The following is a 14,821-nucleotide window of genomic DNA, read 5'->3' on the forward strand; positions in this document are numbered from 1 at the left end:
TTCTGGGCCCTGGGCTATAAAAGGGACCCAGACAATACCGGACCCGGCTCAGAGATGGTGCCCAGGCTGGGGCTAGAGCTGGCCCACTCATGTCTGAGGCCTGGTAAGCTCTATCTTCAGCTCCTCAAAGGTCTGCTGTGTCAGCAGCCTCTTAGCCTTGTCCCAGGTGTCCCCAGGGTCTGGTACTGAATCCAATGGGATGCAGTGGGAGAAGCAATGGTGGCTCAGGATAAGAACGAGCTTAAAACGCAGAAAGTAAAGTAAGATCAAGTCATTCCCCGACTTATAAGCCTCTGATACCTCCCATCACATCTATAAAACTCCAGGGCTGTCTTGTGCAGGTTGCCCACGCTCCTCACTGCAGAAAGCCTGACAGGGCTCCAGGCCCAGGAGTGAGGGTACAGAGGTCCTCTGGGCAATGTTCCCAGTGCCACCTGCGGGGTGTTCTTCCTGGGCTGCCGCCCCTCTCTCCAAGGGACTTGCTTGAAGTGAAAAATGCAGCCTGTTCGCAGGGTCCCATTCCTTTTCAAAACACACATCCTTGGCTTTCAAAGAGCCGTGAACTAAGATATCTGTGAACAGGGACCAGGACTGGATGCTGCTAGAGCAGGAGACATAGGCTTTCAGTATCTCAGATGATGCTTGTGAGGAAATGTTAAGAGACAGAAAAGAAGACTCTTCGTAACGAACACAGCATGATTGAAATGTATGGTTGTTTTTATTGCCATCCTTTAGTGCTGTCTAACAGGAATATAATGCGATCCACATATGTAATATAAAATTTTCTAGTAAGCACATCAAAAGTGGCGGGGGGAGGCAAAACAAACCCAGACTTTTCGTCCTAGCTCACACAGCCTCATGTCAGTCACCTGGCCCTACTTCTCCAGGCTCCCCTGCCTTCCAGAATCTTCTAGCCACCTGGGTCTTTTTTTATCCCTTGAACTCACCAAGCTCATTCACCCCTCAAGGCCTTTATCCAGGAGCTTATTACTGCCTCATATTTCCTGAGATTGTTTGCTATTATCTACTCTCCTCACTCTAATGCAGGCTCCCAAGAGCAGGAAGTTTATCTGCCTTGCTCACCACTGTACACTCAGGGCCTGGAACAGTGCCTGGCATATCGTAGGGTGAATGAATGGGGAAAAAGTGAACTGGATGGGGTTGTTCTGAAGTGAGTGGACTGTCACTCGGGTCAGGTCACACAAGGTTCTCACTAGATGGGGTGGCTCCTTGTGATCTGAAATGCTGTCCTGGGTTTCCCATTGGTGGCAGGGAACGACCTTGAAGCCCCCAGTTCCTCGGGCCCTCTGAACTGGGGTCGTGCCTGCTGTTTCTGGGTCAGTCTCTGTGTAACCATTACCACCACCATTAAAAAGTGGCCTCGGGCTCAGGGCACAGGGCGCCAGGACTTGTCAGGAAGCACCATCTCCTCCCACCAGGTATTCCGCCACTCCCGCTCTGGCTCATTGGGAGGAAGGGGGCCTGGGTTGGGGAGGGTGGGGTCAGGGGGCTCCCTCACCTCAGAACTTCAGGAAAGGTCAACACTCTCCAAGCAGGGGAAGGAGGCACCTTAGAACTTGAGAAGAGCTCTCTGTGTCCCCAGTTCACGAGGAGGGGGAGGAGCCTAGTGGCAGGTCACCAGGTGACCAAGAGGTTAGCTCACTGGGTGTCAACCCAACCTTGGAGCAAAGCCACCTGTGAAGATGTGTTCAGCTTGCAGCCAGCTGTCAAGCTCTACACTTACAATACGTGCTCTTGCCTAGAGTATGTTACATATTTATTATATATTTTTAAAACCCACATACCTGGACCCATCCTCACAGGTCCTGCTTCAGAATGTCCAGAACAATGTCCCTGGCACTGACACACTTTTTAAAGCTTCCCATATGGTTCTCATTAGCATCTAGGGTTGATAACTATCGATAAGGAGTGACTGGGGCCCCGAGAGCAAGCAGACGGAGGACGGTGGGGTGTAGGTAAGGGGGAAGGATGCTGAGGCAGGGCTTCAATCACACTAGAATAACGAAGTTCCAGAAAGTCCCAAAGATTGATAGGTTGATACACATAAAATCTCCGAGTGTCAAAAAAAAAAAAAAAACCCCAAAACAATAAACCAGCATTTAAAAATGTAAGAAGCAGGTAATTGGGGAAAAACATTGTAGCAAAAGGTGAATAGCCTTACTATTTATAAAGAACTCTTACAGATCAGTAAGATGAGCACCCAATAGAAAAACAAGAGTACAGACAAGAACAGGCAATTCAAAAAGAAGAAATACAATGAGCCAATACACTTATGAAAAGCAGTCAGCCTCACCAGGAATCAAATAAGTGCAAATGAAAACAACAAAGAGGCGTTATCTTTTGCCTAGCTAATTGGCAGAGATTAAATACATGATAATACCTCATGTTGGTGAGGGTGTGGAAAAAACAGGCACCATCGTTCAGTGGTGGGAGTGCAAATTGGTGCAACCTTTCCAGAACCCAGTTTGGCAACGTGTAAAGCTGAAGAAGACTATACACTTCCTGGCGCAGCAATTCCACTTTTAGGAAGATTGCCTTAGGAAATAATTGTGGATAATGATAACAGTAATAGCTAACCTTTATTAAATGCTCTGTGCGTGCCAGGCTCTACATCCCTTATCTCATATAATCCTCAGTCATCATCCCATGAGGTAGGAGCTATTTTTATCACCTGTGTTTTACAGATGAGGAAACTGAGGCACAGAAGGATTAAGGCAATAGCCTGAGGACACAGAACTAACAAATAGCAAAGCCTGGGTTTGAATACAGGCAGTCTGAGTCAGGAGCCTCACTGCCCGTGCAGCAGTATACACTGGATATGTGCAAAGGTTAATGTGCACTGGATATATACACTGGATGAAGCTGCAAGGGTGTTCCTCTGGGCTTGTCTGTGATGGGGTGTGGTGAGGCAGGGGAGAATGTATGCTGAATGCTCCACAATAGGAATTGGTTACATAAGTTCTGATTCACCCATTCAGGAATATTATGCAACCCAGAAAATGGTGCTATAGGGAAAAAATGTGTGTGTAAATACTAGGGGTTTTTGTTTATGCTTAAAAGGTCTCTGAAAGGATGTAAAAGGAACTGATAAAATTGATTGCCTTCTAGAAAGGCAACTGTGTGGCCTTGGTCCAAAGTTAGAGGGAGATCTGTTTTTTAAGCCACATACCCCTTTTCACTTCTTGAATTTTGAATCATGTGAATATATTCTCTATTAAAATATTTATATATCTATGAATATATACACACATAAGTTGTTATGTTATAGAACTTATTCCAGATAATAGCATTTCAAGGAAATAAAGTCAAGGGTTTCCCAAAAAAGCTCCAAGACCCTTACTTGGGGAATCATACTGAAGTCAATGAAGATACATCTTTAATGTTTACCCACATATTTCCCAAACTGATTTGCTCATGGAACCGTTTTCTTAAGTAGTATCTATTATCCTCTTTCTGGATATGCCTGTCCTATAGAAGTCAGTTTGCAAAATGTTATTAATACTTAATGCCAAGGTGAAAGGCTTACAGTGTTTCATTACATGAAAGAAACATGTTACTGGCACTGATCCCACTTTGTGTAAAAATAGATGTGTAGGTGCGTGTGTGTGTTTTAAATACTTGTAAGTACTAGGATAATGGATGATTTTATTTTCTTTTATCCATTTGTATTTTCGCATTTTCTAAAATGAACAAAATCATTTCACAAGCACCATTTTTTTGAATCTATGTACTATATTTTTTAAGGCTTTGGGAGCATTTTCTCTCCATGCTCCCTCTGCCCCTGTACCCCATGCTCATCTACTCCCTACTAAAAGCAGCAGCCCACGGTTAGGTTCAGTGAGGGGCCCCTGTAGCCAGGCCCTCTCACCTGTCTTCATCCAGAGCCAGCTCGAGCTGTGACTCTGAACTCGTGGGGGAAGAACCAATGGCCTAGACAGGGTCAGTCAGTCCCCAAACAACTCTCTACCCCCAGCAGACCCTTCCCTTCAACCAGTTTCTCTGTTCCTCAAAGAGAGCCATTGAGGCTGCAAAAGCAGACACCGGCCTGCTACAAGCCTGACACATTGCAAATCCAGATACCTGGGCTCTGTGGCTGCCTGGCTGGGTGACCTTGGCCAAGTTTCTTAACCTGAGTCTCATCTTCACCCTTTATGTCAGCATGACACTTGCCTTACAGAGCTCGGTGGCCAAATGAGAGCACACACAAAGGCACTGGGTATCCTTTACAGGGCTGTCCAGTGGAAATTATCACACACCCCAGCAGGGAGCATGGACTTGCCATCACTGTCCTAAGAACAGAGTACTTTTTCCTTTTCTTTTTTTAGGTTGTTAGAGGGAGGGGGGCAAGGAGATGAAACATGGGAGACTGGGGCAGGCGGAAATAGAATGGTGTTCAAGAAAAATGAGAGAAGCCTCTTAGCTTGGCATTTGCAGCCCTGCAGCCCTGTGCCCAGCAGTGTAGCCCCAGGCCCCATCCCGCACACAGCCACACCACTTCACCCATTCAGGGCAGCTCACCTTGCTGCCCACCTGCGATTCTGATAAACCACAGCCAGGACCCACCTCCCTCCCTTCTAGCTCCCCCATCCTTTAGCTCTCAGCTGAGTTAGCTCCTCCCCCAGCCTGGGTTGGGGACACGCCTCTGGGCTTCAGCACCCCCAGGCCTCCATAAACCACGCTGTGATGTCAATGCCAGGTTCCAGCTCCTCTGCCAGACTGAACTTCCTGAGGGCAGGAGCTGTGTCTGTCATTTTGGTCCACTTGTGTCCTCTGGGCCCAGCATAGGCCTGGGGGTCTGCGACAGGAATTAGATCATGAGCACTGAAGTCAAGGAGACCGGGGTTTGAATTCCAGTTCCAGCCCCTTGGGGAGGTGACTTCACCACTCTGAGCCTCAGTTTTCCCCATCTGTAAATGGGTTTAATCACTGCAATGAACTCACAGGGTGATTTTCATCAGCTAATGTGTATCAAGCTCTGAGTACCATTCCAGGCATGAAGGAAAACTCTCCATAGGCGGTACCCACACTGACATCATCGCAGACCCTCTGTGAAGGCTTGTTGATTTGAACTAGGAAACGACACCAGGAGGGGTGGCTCCCCGGGCTCACCCTCTACCCCACCCCCCAGGACAGTGGCCCTTCCTCTGCTGCGCGTGCTTGGCGCTGCCCCACCACCAACACGCTCACCTCCTGCCTTGTATCCCCACAGCCACCCGGCCCAAGCTGAAGAAGATGAAGAGCCAGACGGGACAGGTGGGTGAGAAGCAATCACTGAAGTGTGAGACAGCAGCCGGTAACCCCCAGCCCTCCTACCGCTGGTTCAAGGACGGCAAGGAGCTCAACCGCAGCCGCGACATTCGCATCAAGTACGGCAATGGCAGGTGAGCGACATCCCTCCCTCCATCCACCCAGCCGCCCCCCATCCTTCCTCAGAAGGAGGGGTCTGAGCCGGGAAGAGCCCAGGGCTGTGCCCCCAGATCCACCCGTGGAACCAGTTCCAGTCCCCCCTCTTTTGTGGCGCCCAGTTTCTCCTTGCAGCTCCAGCCCCTCTGGTGATGCTGCCCCAGCGTCTTGCAGACGGTACCTGCTTAATTAATGTGCCTGGATGGTTGAAGGCAATTTGATTGTCCAAGTTAGCTTTAACTGTGGAGTCCCATCTTGTGCATAAAACTTCTCAAAGGACCTGCCACAGGGTCGGAAAGCCCACCACTGGGCAGTCTTCGGTGAAGGACCCTGCCTCTAGAATGTGCCTGGGAGGGCACGTGTGCTGATGGGCTGTTTCCTCAGCTCAGCAAGCTGTCACTGGGCAGACAGCCAGGTGAGGGAAAGGCACATGGCTTTGACTGGTGTCGGAGGAGTCTATCTCAGGCAGTTCCCCCGTGACGTGGAAATTGACTTTAGTCTTTGAGTCAGTGCTCCAGGGAAGAGAATCTGAAGCTCTAGGGTCTCTGGGCTGTGGAAGGTGGCCTCTCTTCCATCTTGGATTGGCCAGACAGGGGGCTCCAGGCACCAGAGAAGCCAAGAGTCCAAGGGCAGCCCCTCACCTCTCTCCTGAGGGGCTGTGAGAAGGCAGGACAAGCCTGACCTCTGTTCTGCGGGCCCTGAGGGCCCTGTGGACTTCCCTCTCTGGCTGAGGCACACCCCAGCCTTTCCTGCCCCTCCAGAGGAGCTATCATTTCCTCCTCACCCCTGAAAAATGCAAATGAAGATGATTTTAGAGGACCCTCCAACCTGTCCGACAACAGAAAGTGATGGAAAAAGGGTCTGGGCTCAGGCTGCTCCTGGTTCGCCGGCTGACCCCGGATGTACACATCCTGCCCTCAGGCCTTAGTCTCTGAAACCTGTGAAAGAGGAGGTGGGGGTCAGGGGTCTGGGCAGGGCTTCCAGTTTTCTGACTCTCTTTCTAAGAACGGGGAGCAAAGACAGGACTGGTCACCCTGGAAACTGGTCCAGGCAGAAAACAGAAAGTAATTTAAGAGGATTTGGTACAGATCAAAGGTTTATGGCTGAAAGAACACTGCTTCCTAAGGGAACTTGGGAGGGGGGGTCTGGGGTGTCACCAGTCTACAGAGTTAGCAAGAAATTCAGGTTGCCCATCAAGCTCACCTTCTGAGGCCACCTCACCCCTTCCCCGCCAAGCCTGGCTCTGAGCTGGAGAGAGGAGTGGACAGGCTTCTACAGCTTTGGGGGCCCCGTCTCCCCTTCCCCCTACTTCACTGAGACAGCAGAAGTCAGGAGACGGGGTGCTCCTTGCCGGCCGCATTACTCTCGAACAGTCCACAACATGGCCCATCCTCATCCCCATTCCTGATCCGCACGTGGCCCTCACACTCACCCACATCCTCCTGCACACACAGAGCCCTTGTGCCACCAACAAAGTCCTTTCTTTGGTGACTTCAGCCTCTCTCTCTCTCTCCCCCAACAAACCACTAACATCGCCTCTCTTCTAAAAGCTTTCCCTCGACGTTGCCGCCTCCCGTTCCTCCTCTGGTTGTTGCACCATCTTGCTCCTTCCCTAGATCACCACGTGGAGGGAGTTTCACGCCCACTGACTCCACACAGCTCAGCCTCCACTCCTCTTTGCTCTGCAGGAATCTGCCCTGTAAATACAACCCCAACTCTCTCTGCAGCTGTGGCTCTTGACAGACCCTGTGACCTCAGAGTTTCCCGGCCGCCAGGCCTCTCAGCAGCCTTTGGCATGGGTGCCACCTGCTTCCTTGCCCCTGTGGTCCTCCTGCTGGTCCTCTTGTGCCTCTGAGCACCCTCTCTCAGGCGTCATGAATGCTGGGACTTTGCTGTGTTTGGGGCTTCACTCTTCTCCCCTCTCCACCGGTAGGTGATTTCACCCTCTTATACTTGATGACCCCAAGCCTCCATCTCTAGTTTGATGGCCTTTCTTTTTCCAGACCCATGCTGCCAGGTGAACACTTAGTTACCACCCCTGAGATACCCCACAGATCTTTTTTTTTTCTTGGCACATTTTTTTTTTTTTGCAGCATTTATTCCCAGGCCATAAATTTTTGTTTCTTCAGTTTCTTCTGGATATCCTTTTCTTCTGTGCAACCTCCTCTTCCGGTTTAGGAACAATCTGTTCTTTTTCGGTAAGAATCATCTCAATGTGGCAGGGAGAGCTCCTGTATGGGTTGATCCGACCATGAGTTCTGTAAGTCCTGCGCCGCATCTTGGGGACTTCATTCACCTGGATGTACTCAATGACCAGAGAATCTACATCTAAGCCCTTAAGTTCAGCATTACTCTCTGCACTTTTGAGCGGGTGCAGTAAAAATTCAGCACTCTTCTTGGGCCACCAACCCTGCTTCCAGCCCCCCTGTTTGGCCTGGGCACACCTACCAGCTTCACCATTGTAATGATGGAATAGCACAGGTTACTTTTGTAAAGTGACATCCTTCAGATACTTGGTGGCTTTTTGGATATGCATACCCTTAATGGCCTGGGCAGTTTCACGAGTGTTCTTAAAGTGAACACGAAGATTTGAACCTCTATGATTTGCATGATTTTTGTGGGCTTTTCTGGGTCAATAGTGAATTTTTAGAAGTCACCTCAGGCTGCTTACCGGAAGAGTTCCACAGACATCTCTAACCCAGAATGGCCCAGTCTAGCCTCTCCGCCTTGCCCCTTGTGCTCTCCTCTCAGCTGTGGCAGAAGCAGACTGCCCGCTGGCCGGCACCTGCCCCCATGCCGTCCCCTCCAGGTGGATACCCCGTCTCTGGAAGGAGGCACCCTGCTCCCTGCTCACTTCTGCTCTCCCTGCCTCTAGCCTCTTTTCCTCCACGGTCTCACTCTTGACCACGCCCCACCTTTTCTGGGCCACAGGCCCCTTTGTGAATTCATTTCTGTATCTCACATACGTGTGCTGAGCAACAGTTGTATGCCAGGCACTCTATCAGAGGCTGAAGATGCACCAAGGATTGGAGCAGACATGGTCCCCACCTTCACGGAGTTTCTAGTCTAGCTTCTAGTGGAGAATCTGGTAAAGGCCTTGACCCTTACTTCAGAAAATATGCGCCTTATACACCTGGTTTTGCTTGCAATTCGAGGGGTCCACAGAGTCACTTATCCCTGTGACTCTGACAGGGGATGATCTTTCTAACAGGGCACATATCTGATCATTCATTCATTTGCTTGACAGGTCTTGAGAGCCTGCAGTATGCCAGGACAGCCTAGGTCTTGGGGCCCTTCTGACGCTCCCCTTCCTGGCCTGTAACTCACTGCCTCGCTGTTCCCCTACACCTCGGTGCTCCTGACCCCTGGACTTGGGCCCAGACTGTTCGCTGTGCGGGCAGCGCCCACCCCCCCCTCCTCTCACCTTGTCCTCTGCAAAATTCTCCAAGGCCCGGCTTAAATGTCACATCCTCTGGGTCACCCTCCTGAGCCCTCCAGCAAGCTCTCACCATCTCCTCCCACAGTGCCTTAGACACGGCTTCATGGCATGGTTGGGGGGCTGTCTCTCCCAGCATGAGAGCCTCCAAGACCACCCCCCAGACACACCCTCTCTCCTGTGTGGCCTGGCAGAGGAGGTCTACTTCCGGTGTGAATTGATGAGGATCTTGCAGGACTAGCTCTCCTCTCCTGGGTGCAGGGTGACACTAGGACTGGGCAGGACACCCTTTGGGTTGGCCTTTGAGCAAGTTACTATCCTGGTCAAGCCTCAGTGTCATCAGACAAATGGGTCACACAGTACTGAAACGGCCTGGTCATATCATCTGGGTCTCCTCCTGGGTACTAAGGACCCCTGAGAGCCTGAAGTGTGCCTCTGCCCCCTTCCTGTCAGGACCTTGTCCCATCTGCTGCATTTCTGAAACTGCCTTGCTCCACCCATCATGCCCCTGGGCTCCCTGCAGTGTGGCGATGGGTTGGAGGAGGGGCCATGATGGAGAACTTCTGATTCCCATGTTGTGACTCAGAGAGCTGCCACCTCTAGACACGTACTTCACCTGGCATGGGGGCTAGGGGTTAGGGGCGGGTGTCTTCTTTCTGGCAAAATCTTCTCTTTCCTTCTGCCCACACTGCAGCTTGCACTCTGGCCCTCCCAGTGCTCCGTTCTGCCCAGGCCACACTCTGTCTTGACATCACTCTTGGTCTACGGAGACCCCTTCCCAGTGGGTGCCGCCTGTCTCTGGGGCTGCCCCACTGAGGTGTCTCACCCAAGGCTTCCTGTGCCAGGAGAAAACTGCCCCCCTCCCCAGCCCTGGGCATGGAGCCCACCCATGCAGAACCGAGTGTTCCCGTATTTATGAGGGGCAGGCTGGAACTGGCCCCTCGGGCAGGCAGCAGGAGGTAGGCACTGAGGAAAACGGGCGGACGGGTGGAGGAAGCAGCCGCCCAGATCCCTAGGCCCTGCCAGCAGAAAACTGGCTGAGGAAGGAGAGGAGGGGCGTCCATCACAGGGGCAGACCTGGGTCAGCCCAGCGAGCGGGCACCAGGCCTGCCAGAAGGTGGGAGGGAGTCCTGAGTCCTTGGGGCTTCGGACTGGAGCTAGGAGTGAGGAGAAGAGAAATGTAGTTGCCCGCACTCCTTAGGGGCCTGAGAGCCCCACAGAGCCCCCCTTCAGCCCTGACCCCAGAGCCTCTTGTGCAAGGCTGGGGCCACCTTCCTGGAACTGGGGAGATCATCACACACCTGGTAACCCAAGATGCCTGCAGCCAGCACACCTAGGGGTCATTGTTTCTGTCCCCTTGCCTCTTTCTGGTACCTCAAAGGAGAAGGGCTCTCCCTGCACACCCACGTTTCCACACATCTCACACCCCTCCATACGGGAAGCCCTTCCTTCTGGTTTTAGCTTTCATTCCTCCAGATAACTGTGAGCCTAGCTCCACCTTGTCCTGCTGCATGTCATGTCGTGTGAGGGAAGCTCCTTTGAATTCAGCTGTGGGTGGGTGACAAGGAAGTTCTGAGTCTGTGTCCCCTATACCTTCTTGACCCGGAGACCCTCAGGTGATCCCCTACTCTGCTCATCTAATGTCAGGGAAGAGCTGGTGGTCAGGAAGCAGAAGCCTGGTTCTGGGACAGCTGAGATCTGTGGCATCTAATTAGGCTGGAGCCAGGAAGGAAATGCTGTCTTAGCCGGAGGGGCCTCCAGGGCTCTGTTTAATGAAGAGAACAAACTTGAATTGACAGAAGAGGGTTGTAGGCAGACACCGGGCCAAGGAGACAGAGAACGGCGTGAGCCGGGAGGGGTGGAACGGAGTCAGGCAGCTGTCACTGTAATGTCGGCAAGGACATCACCACAGCAACAGGGCCTTTTTGACAAGACAAGCTCATGGAGGCTGGTTTGGGGGATCTTGGAATGAGGAGGTCTGGGAAGAGCCCAGCATCAGAGGCTGAGGTGGAGCTCAGGAGACAGGTAGGTCCCCAAAGCACAGCCCGGGGAGGGATGTGGGTCATTTTGCCATCTCCTCCATCCCTGGTGCAGCCTCTCCGCTCACCATCCACACCTTCTCCCATCAGCTTCATGGCTCTGTCTTTCCATCCCTAGGCCCAGGGCAGGACAGCTCGGCTACCCTACCTCCCATGCCACCACTCCTCCAACCCACTGTGCATATTCTGGGAATCTGATTTTTTAACTCAGGACTAAAAGAGGAGGAGGTTACATCATGTTAAGAAATTTTCATGCTACTTTTTGTTTCCCCCGGGGACCAGGCGGGGGGTCCCAGGGTTTAATCCGGAGCTCAGACTGGCCCTAAAGAGCACTGGGGCAGAGGGAGGGATGGGAGGTTTGAACAGATCCTACGGAGCCCAGGCACCCGCGGGCAAGTGCAGGGAGGCCCACGGAAGGAAGGAGAGGTTTGGCAGGGTCTTCAGAAAGAAGAGGGGAAGCAGGGCCAGGTGCCCTGGAGTCACACACAGCACTGAAGTCTCTGCCCAGGCCTCGCCCCACAACTCGTGGCACGCAGGGCTGGGTGCAAAGCCCTGCACAGAGGGCTTAGCCTCAGCATCAGGCTCCAGGAGACAGCCCACGAGCTGCTTGGGGCCCAAGTCCTCACCAACTCCAGCTCCTCATCCACCTCTGCCTTTGCCTTGCCGGGTACCCTTGGACAAGTCCGGAAACCCCTCTGGGACTCAGTTTTCCCATCTGTCCTGCCCTGTCCTCCTCCAGATTAGCCACGAGGGTCAAGTCAGGCCTTGAGGATAGGATCTTTTTGTTCCCTGAGGTATCCAAGCTCCCAGCACACAGAAGGCACTCAGTGAACATTTGTTGAATGAATGAAGCGAAACCCCTTGGGGAGGCCACAGAGTGCCCCTTAGTGGCAGGGCCGACACAAAGGCAGGAGGGAGCTACAGGTTTGGACTGGGAGGCTGGGCACAGTTGCCATGGGAACCTGTTAGATCGGTGGCCCTGCCGGGTATCTGGAAATAGGCCTGGCTTATCTAGAGTGACGGGGCTGCCGCTTCTAAGGGAAGGCTGAGGTAGCTGTGAGCCAGCAGCTGCTCTACTGGAAGGAGGTGGGCGGAGACGCAGCGGGCCTGAGAGAAGGGCACTAAAGGAGAAGGAGGGAGGTGGCCATGCGACTTCCTAAGGACTCCACTTTCCTCCCCTAGAAAAATGGTTACAGAGAAGGCCCAGCCCTGGAAAAGTGAATGTGAGGATTCATTGACTTAGAATCCCATGTTCTCCTGAGTGCCCAGGTCTCCCTCCAGCCCTGGGGACTCTGCACTCCACCTGGACCCCAGCAATGGCTGGTCAGAGGGAATCTACTTCCCGTCCACGCTGCGTAGACGCTGTGGCTGTGCAGGGAGAGGTGACCTCTGGGTGACTGCTGGGGAGCCACGGCCAACCTAAGCCCTGGCTCACGCCTCCCCCCCTCTTATCCCCTCCCTAACCAGAAAGAACTCACGACTACAGTTCAACAAGGTGAAGGTGGAGGACGCTGGGGAGTACGTCTGCGAGGCTGAGAACATCCTGGGGAAGGACACCGTCAGGGGCCGGCTCTTCGTCAACAGCGGTAGGTGGTCCCCCAACGAAGGGAGGGGTCCTAGAGGGGTTCTGTGGGGTGGGCCAGTTGCCCCCCAGCCCTAGGGAGGCCCGCACATGATCCGTCTTGCACTTGACTCCTCTCCCTCCTGCCACTGCCATATCAAGCCCCAAGATCTGAGCCGATTCAGAGAAATGCAGTCGAAGCATAAATGTTTAGCTTTGTTATCTGGACCTGGAAGAGCCGCCAGCTCTCGTTTTAAATACCCTGAAAACTAAATATTTTGAAATCAAGAGGTGGGGGTGGGGGGAAGGATATTTTTAGAAGGCAATTATGGGAGGCTGGGCTGCCAAAAGCGGGGCTCCGGGGAGAGGCAGACCCAGGGTGCGCGTGAGCTGCCTGCCCGCTGCTTTGCTGGGCGCCCGAGTGCAGGCAGCCGGCTCCGCAGGGCCACGCGTGGGAGGCTTGGGTGCCCCGGGCCCCTGGGGGCAGCCTCAGTTCAGAGATGGCAGGGCCCTCTCCCACAGGTCATCCCCTCCCTGGGAAACGTGCAAGGTCAGGAGCCCATGGCACCCTTCGTTTCCCCCCTCCGCAGAGGCAGCTCCAGCTTTGGCATGGAGGCAGCCTCCCTGCTGGGCTGTCCTCTGGTTATCGCCCTTGACTGGAAAGTCACCAAGGCTGCCGTCCTCAGGCCGCGCCCCCTCCACTCTAGCCTGAGTCCTCAGAACCCCACAGCTCTCGTTCCTCCTCCTGACACCCAGCCTCCGCGTACCACTTGGCCACCTGGTTGTTGGGTTCGCTTCCAGTCTTGCTCCCAGCAGAGTCCAGTCCTGCATCTCCCTTCATCCCCTGTTTCCACCAGACAGCCCTCCAGTACCCCCTACACCCAGCGCAGTCTAACGAGAACCCTGCCCTCTGACCCTCAGAGGAGAGCCTGGCTCAGACCCGGTCTGCCGTGTTGTAAGGGACCTCCCTTGTCCTCCCAGCCTCTCAGCTCCTCCATCTCCCTTACCACTGGATCTACCAGGTCTGAGTCTGCGAGTCCTGGTCCGTCTTCTTTCTGGATCTTTCACTCACGTCTGTCCTTTTCATTCCAACCCCACCTCAGGGGCAATCCTGGCCCAGGTTTCATCCCTGCTGAACCTGGACCAGAGCAGCAGCCTCAAGATGCTTTCGCCCTGTCACTCCCCGACCCATGCAGCCAAGGAACAAGGACTCGGTCCCACAGCCCAGCTCTCACAAATCCGACCCAAATGACCTTTCCGACCCTAACTGTAGTCGGCCTCTCCTTCCCATTTTTATTCTTCCTCCTGCGCCATCTCTCCCAGGCAGCTATCCTCCTGACCAGTCCAGCCCACCGCAGTGGCACTCCCAGTGCAGGCCCAACTCCTGGGCCACTCCTCGGCCCTCTGTGGTCTTGTGTATCTCTCTCTCCAATTCTATCAGATCGTTCTTCAGCTCTCATCCTGTTGCCGAACTTTCTTTGCGGGTGTGACCTTCCAGGTGGAATTGTGAGCCCAGGAGTGAGGCAAGCAGGGAGGATGCCTTCTCCCCAGGAGTTCCAGTAATCACTACCATTTCCTGAGAGCATGCTCAGTGCCAGGCCCCATGTTCCCTCTGGAACCCTGACTCAACCCCACGGAGTACTTCATGCATTAGGAGACTGAAGCTGAGAGAGGTTAAATATTCTGCCCAGAGTCAAACAGCATAGAGCTACACAATGAAAAAGTAGTTGGCAAACACTGAGCCCCTCTAAGCTCTACGTGGCCATGTCTAGCCCGTTTACCCCTCCAGCCCCGGGGCCTTCCACAGTGCCAGGCTCTAGTCAGCACCTGGTAAACATCACAGAAAAGACCACAGACCCTGCTCCAGGGCCTCTCCTGACTCCACGTGGCCCAGCCTGGGCAGGGCTGCAGTGGGGGTACCTCCTGCTCCTCCCAGCCTGTCTCAAGCCTGGGAAAGTGGACCACGCTGGGGCCCAGCATCTGCCACCCCCAGCCAGAGTGGGCAGACATTCTCAGATCCACTTTGGATTTGAGGTTACCTGTTTTATATTTTAAGACTTTCTTGGTTAGAACTGATAAGAACCCAACATAAAAGTACCTTGAGGAATTTATTGGTTTTTAAAGCTGAGAAGTCCAGAGGTAGAACTGGCCCTAGACACACAGAGTCCAGGACCTCAGAGCAGGGGTCAGGACGCCCCCCTCCCATGGCACGCTGGCCTCTTTCTCTCCTCTTGTGAAGTGGGCTTCTCCCACGTTTAGGGAAGGGATTGGGAAGAGGAGGCCGTGGCCTCAGCTCCAGGTTTCCATCATCCCAGCACCACCCAGGGAAAAGAGATAGCTTTGTCTCTGTTTCCACTTATA

General features: G+C 53.4%; 1 protein-coding gene across 7 annotated transcripts in view; it reads left to right on the forward strand.

The window, feature by feature from the left end:
• NRG2 (neuregulin 2) overlaps positions 1-14,821 on the forward strand; it is a 180,060-nt gene that overhangs the window by 134,094 nt on the left and 31,145 nt on the right. For all 7 annotated transcript variants that reach the window (XR_014261656.1, XM_082454116.1, XM_082454111.1 and 4 more), the window contains exons 2-3: positions 5,231-5,402; positions 12,367-12,485. Coding sequence is in view for 6 of the 7 variants with exons in the window: in XM_082454116.1 (XP_082310242.1) it covers positions 5,231-5,402; positions 12,367-12,485 (291 nt within the window). In the remaining variant the exon portion in view is untranslated. The remainder of the gene's footprint in view (positions 1-5,230; positions 5,403-12,366; positions 12,486-14,821) is intronic.

This window comes from Balaenoptera physalus (assembly GCF_965194825.1).
Source record: "Balaenoptera physalus genome assembly, chromosome: 3".
NCBI lineage: Eukaryota > Metazoa > Chordata > Mammalia > Artiodactyla > Balaenopteridae > Balaenoptera > Balaenoptera physalus.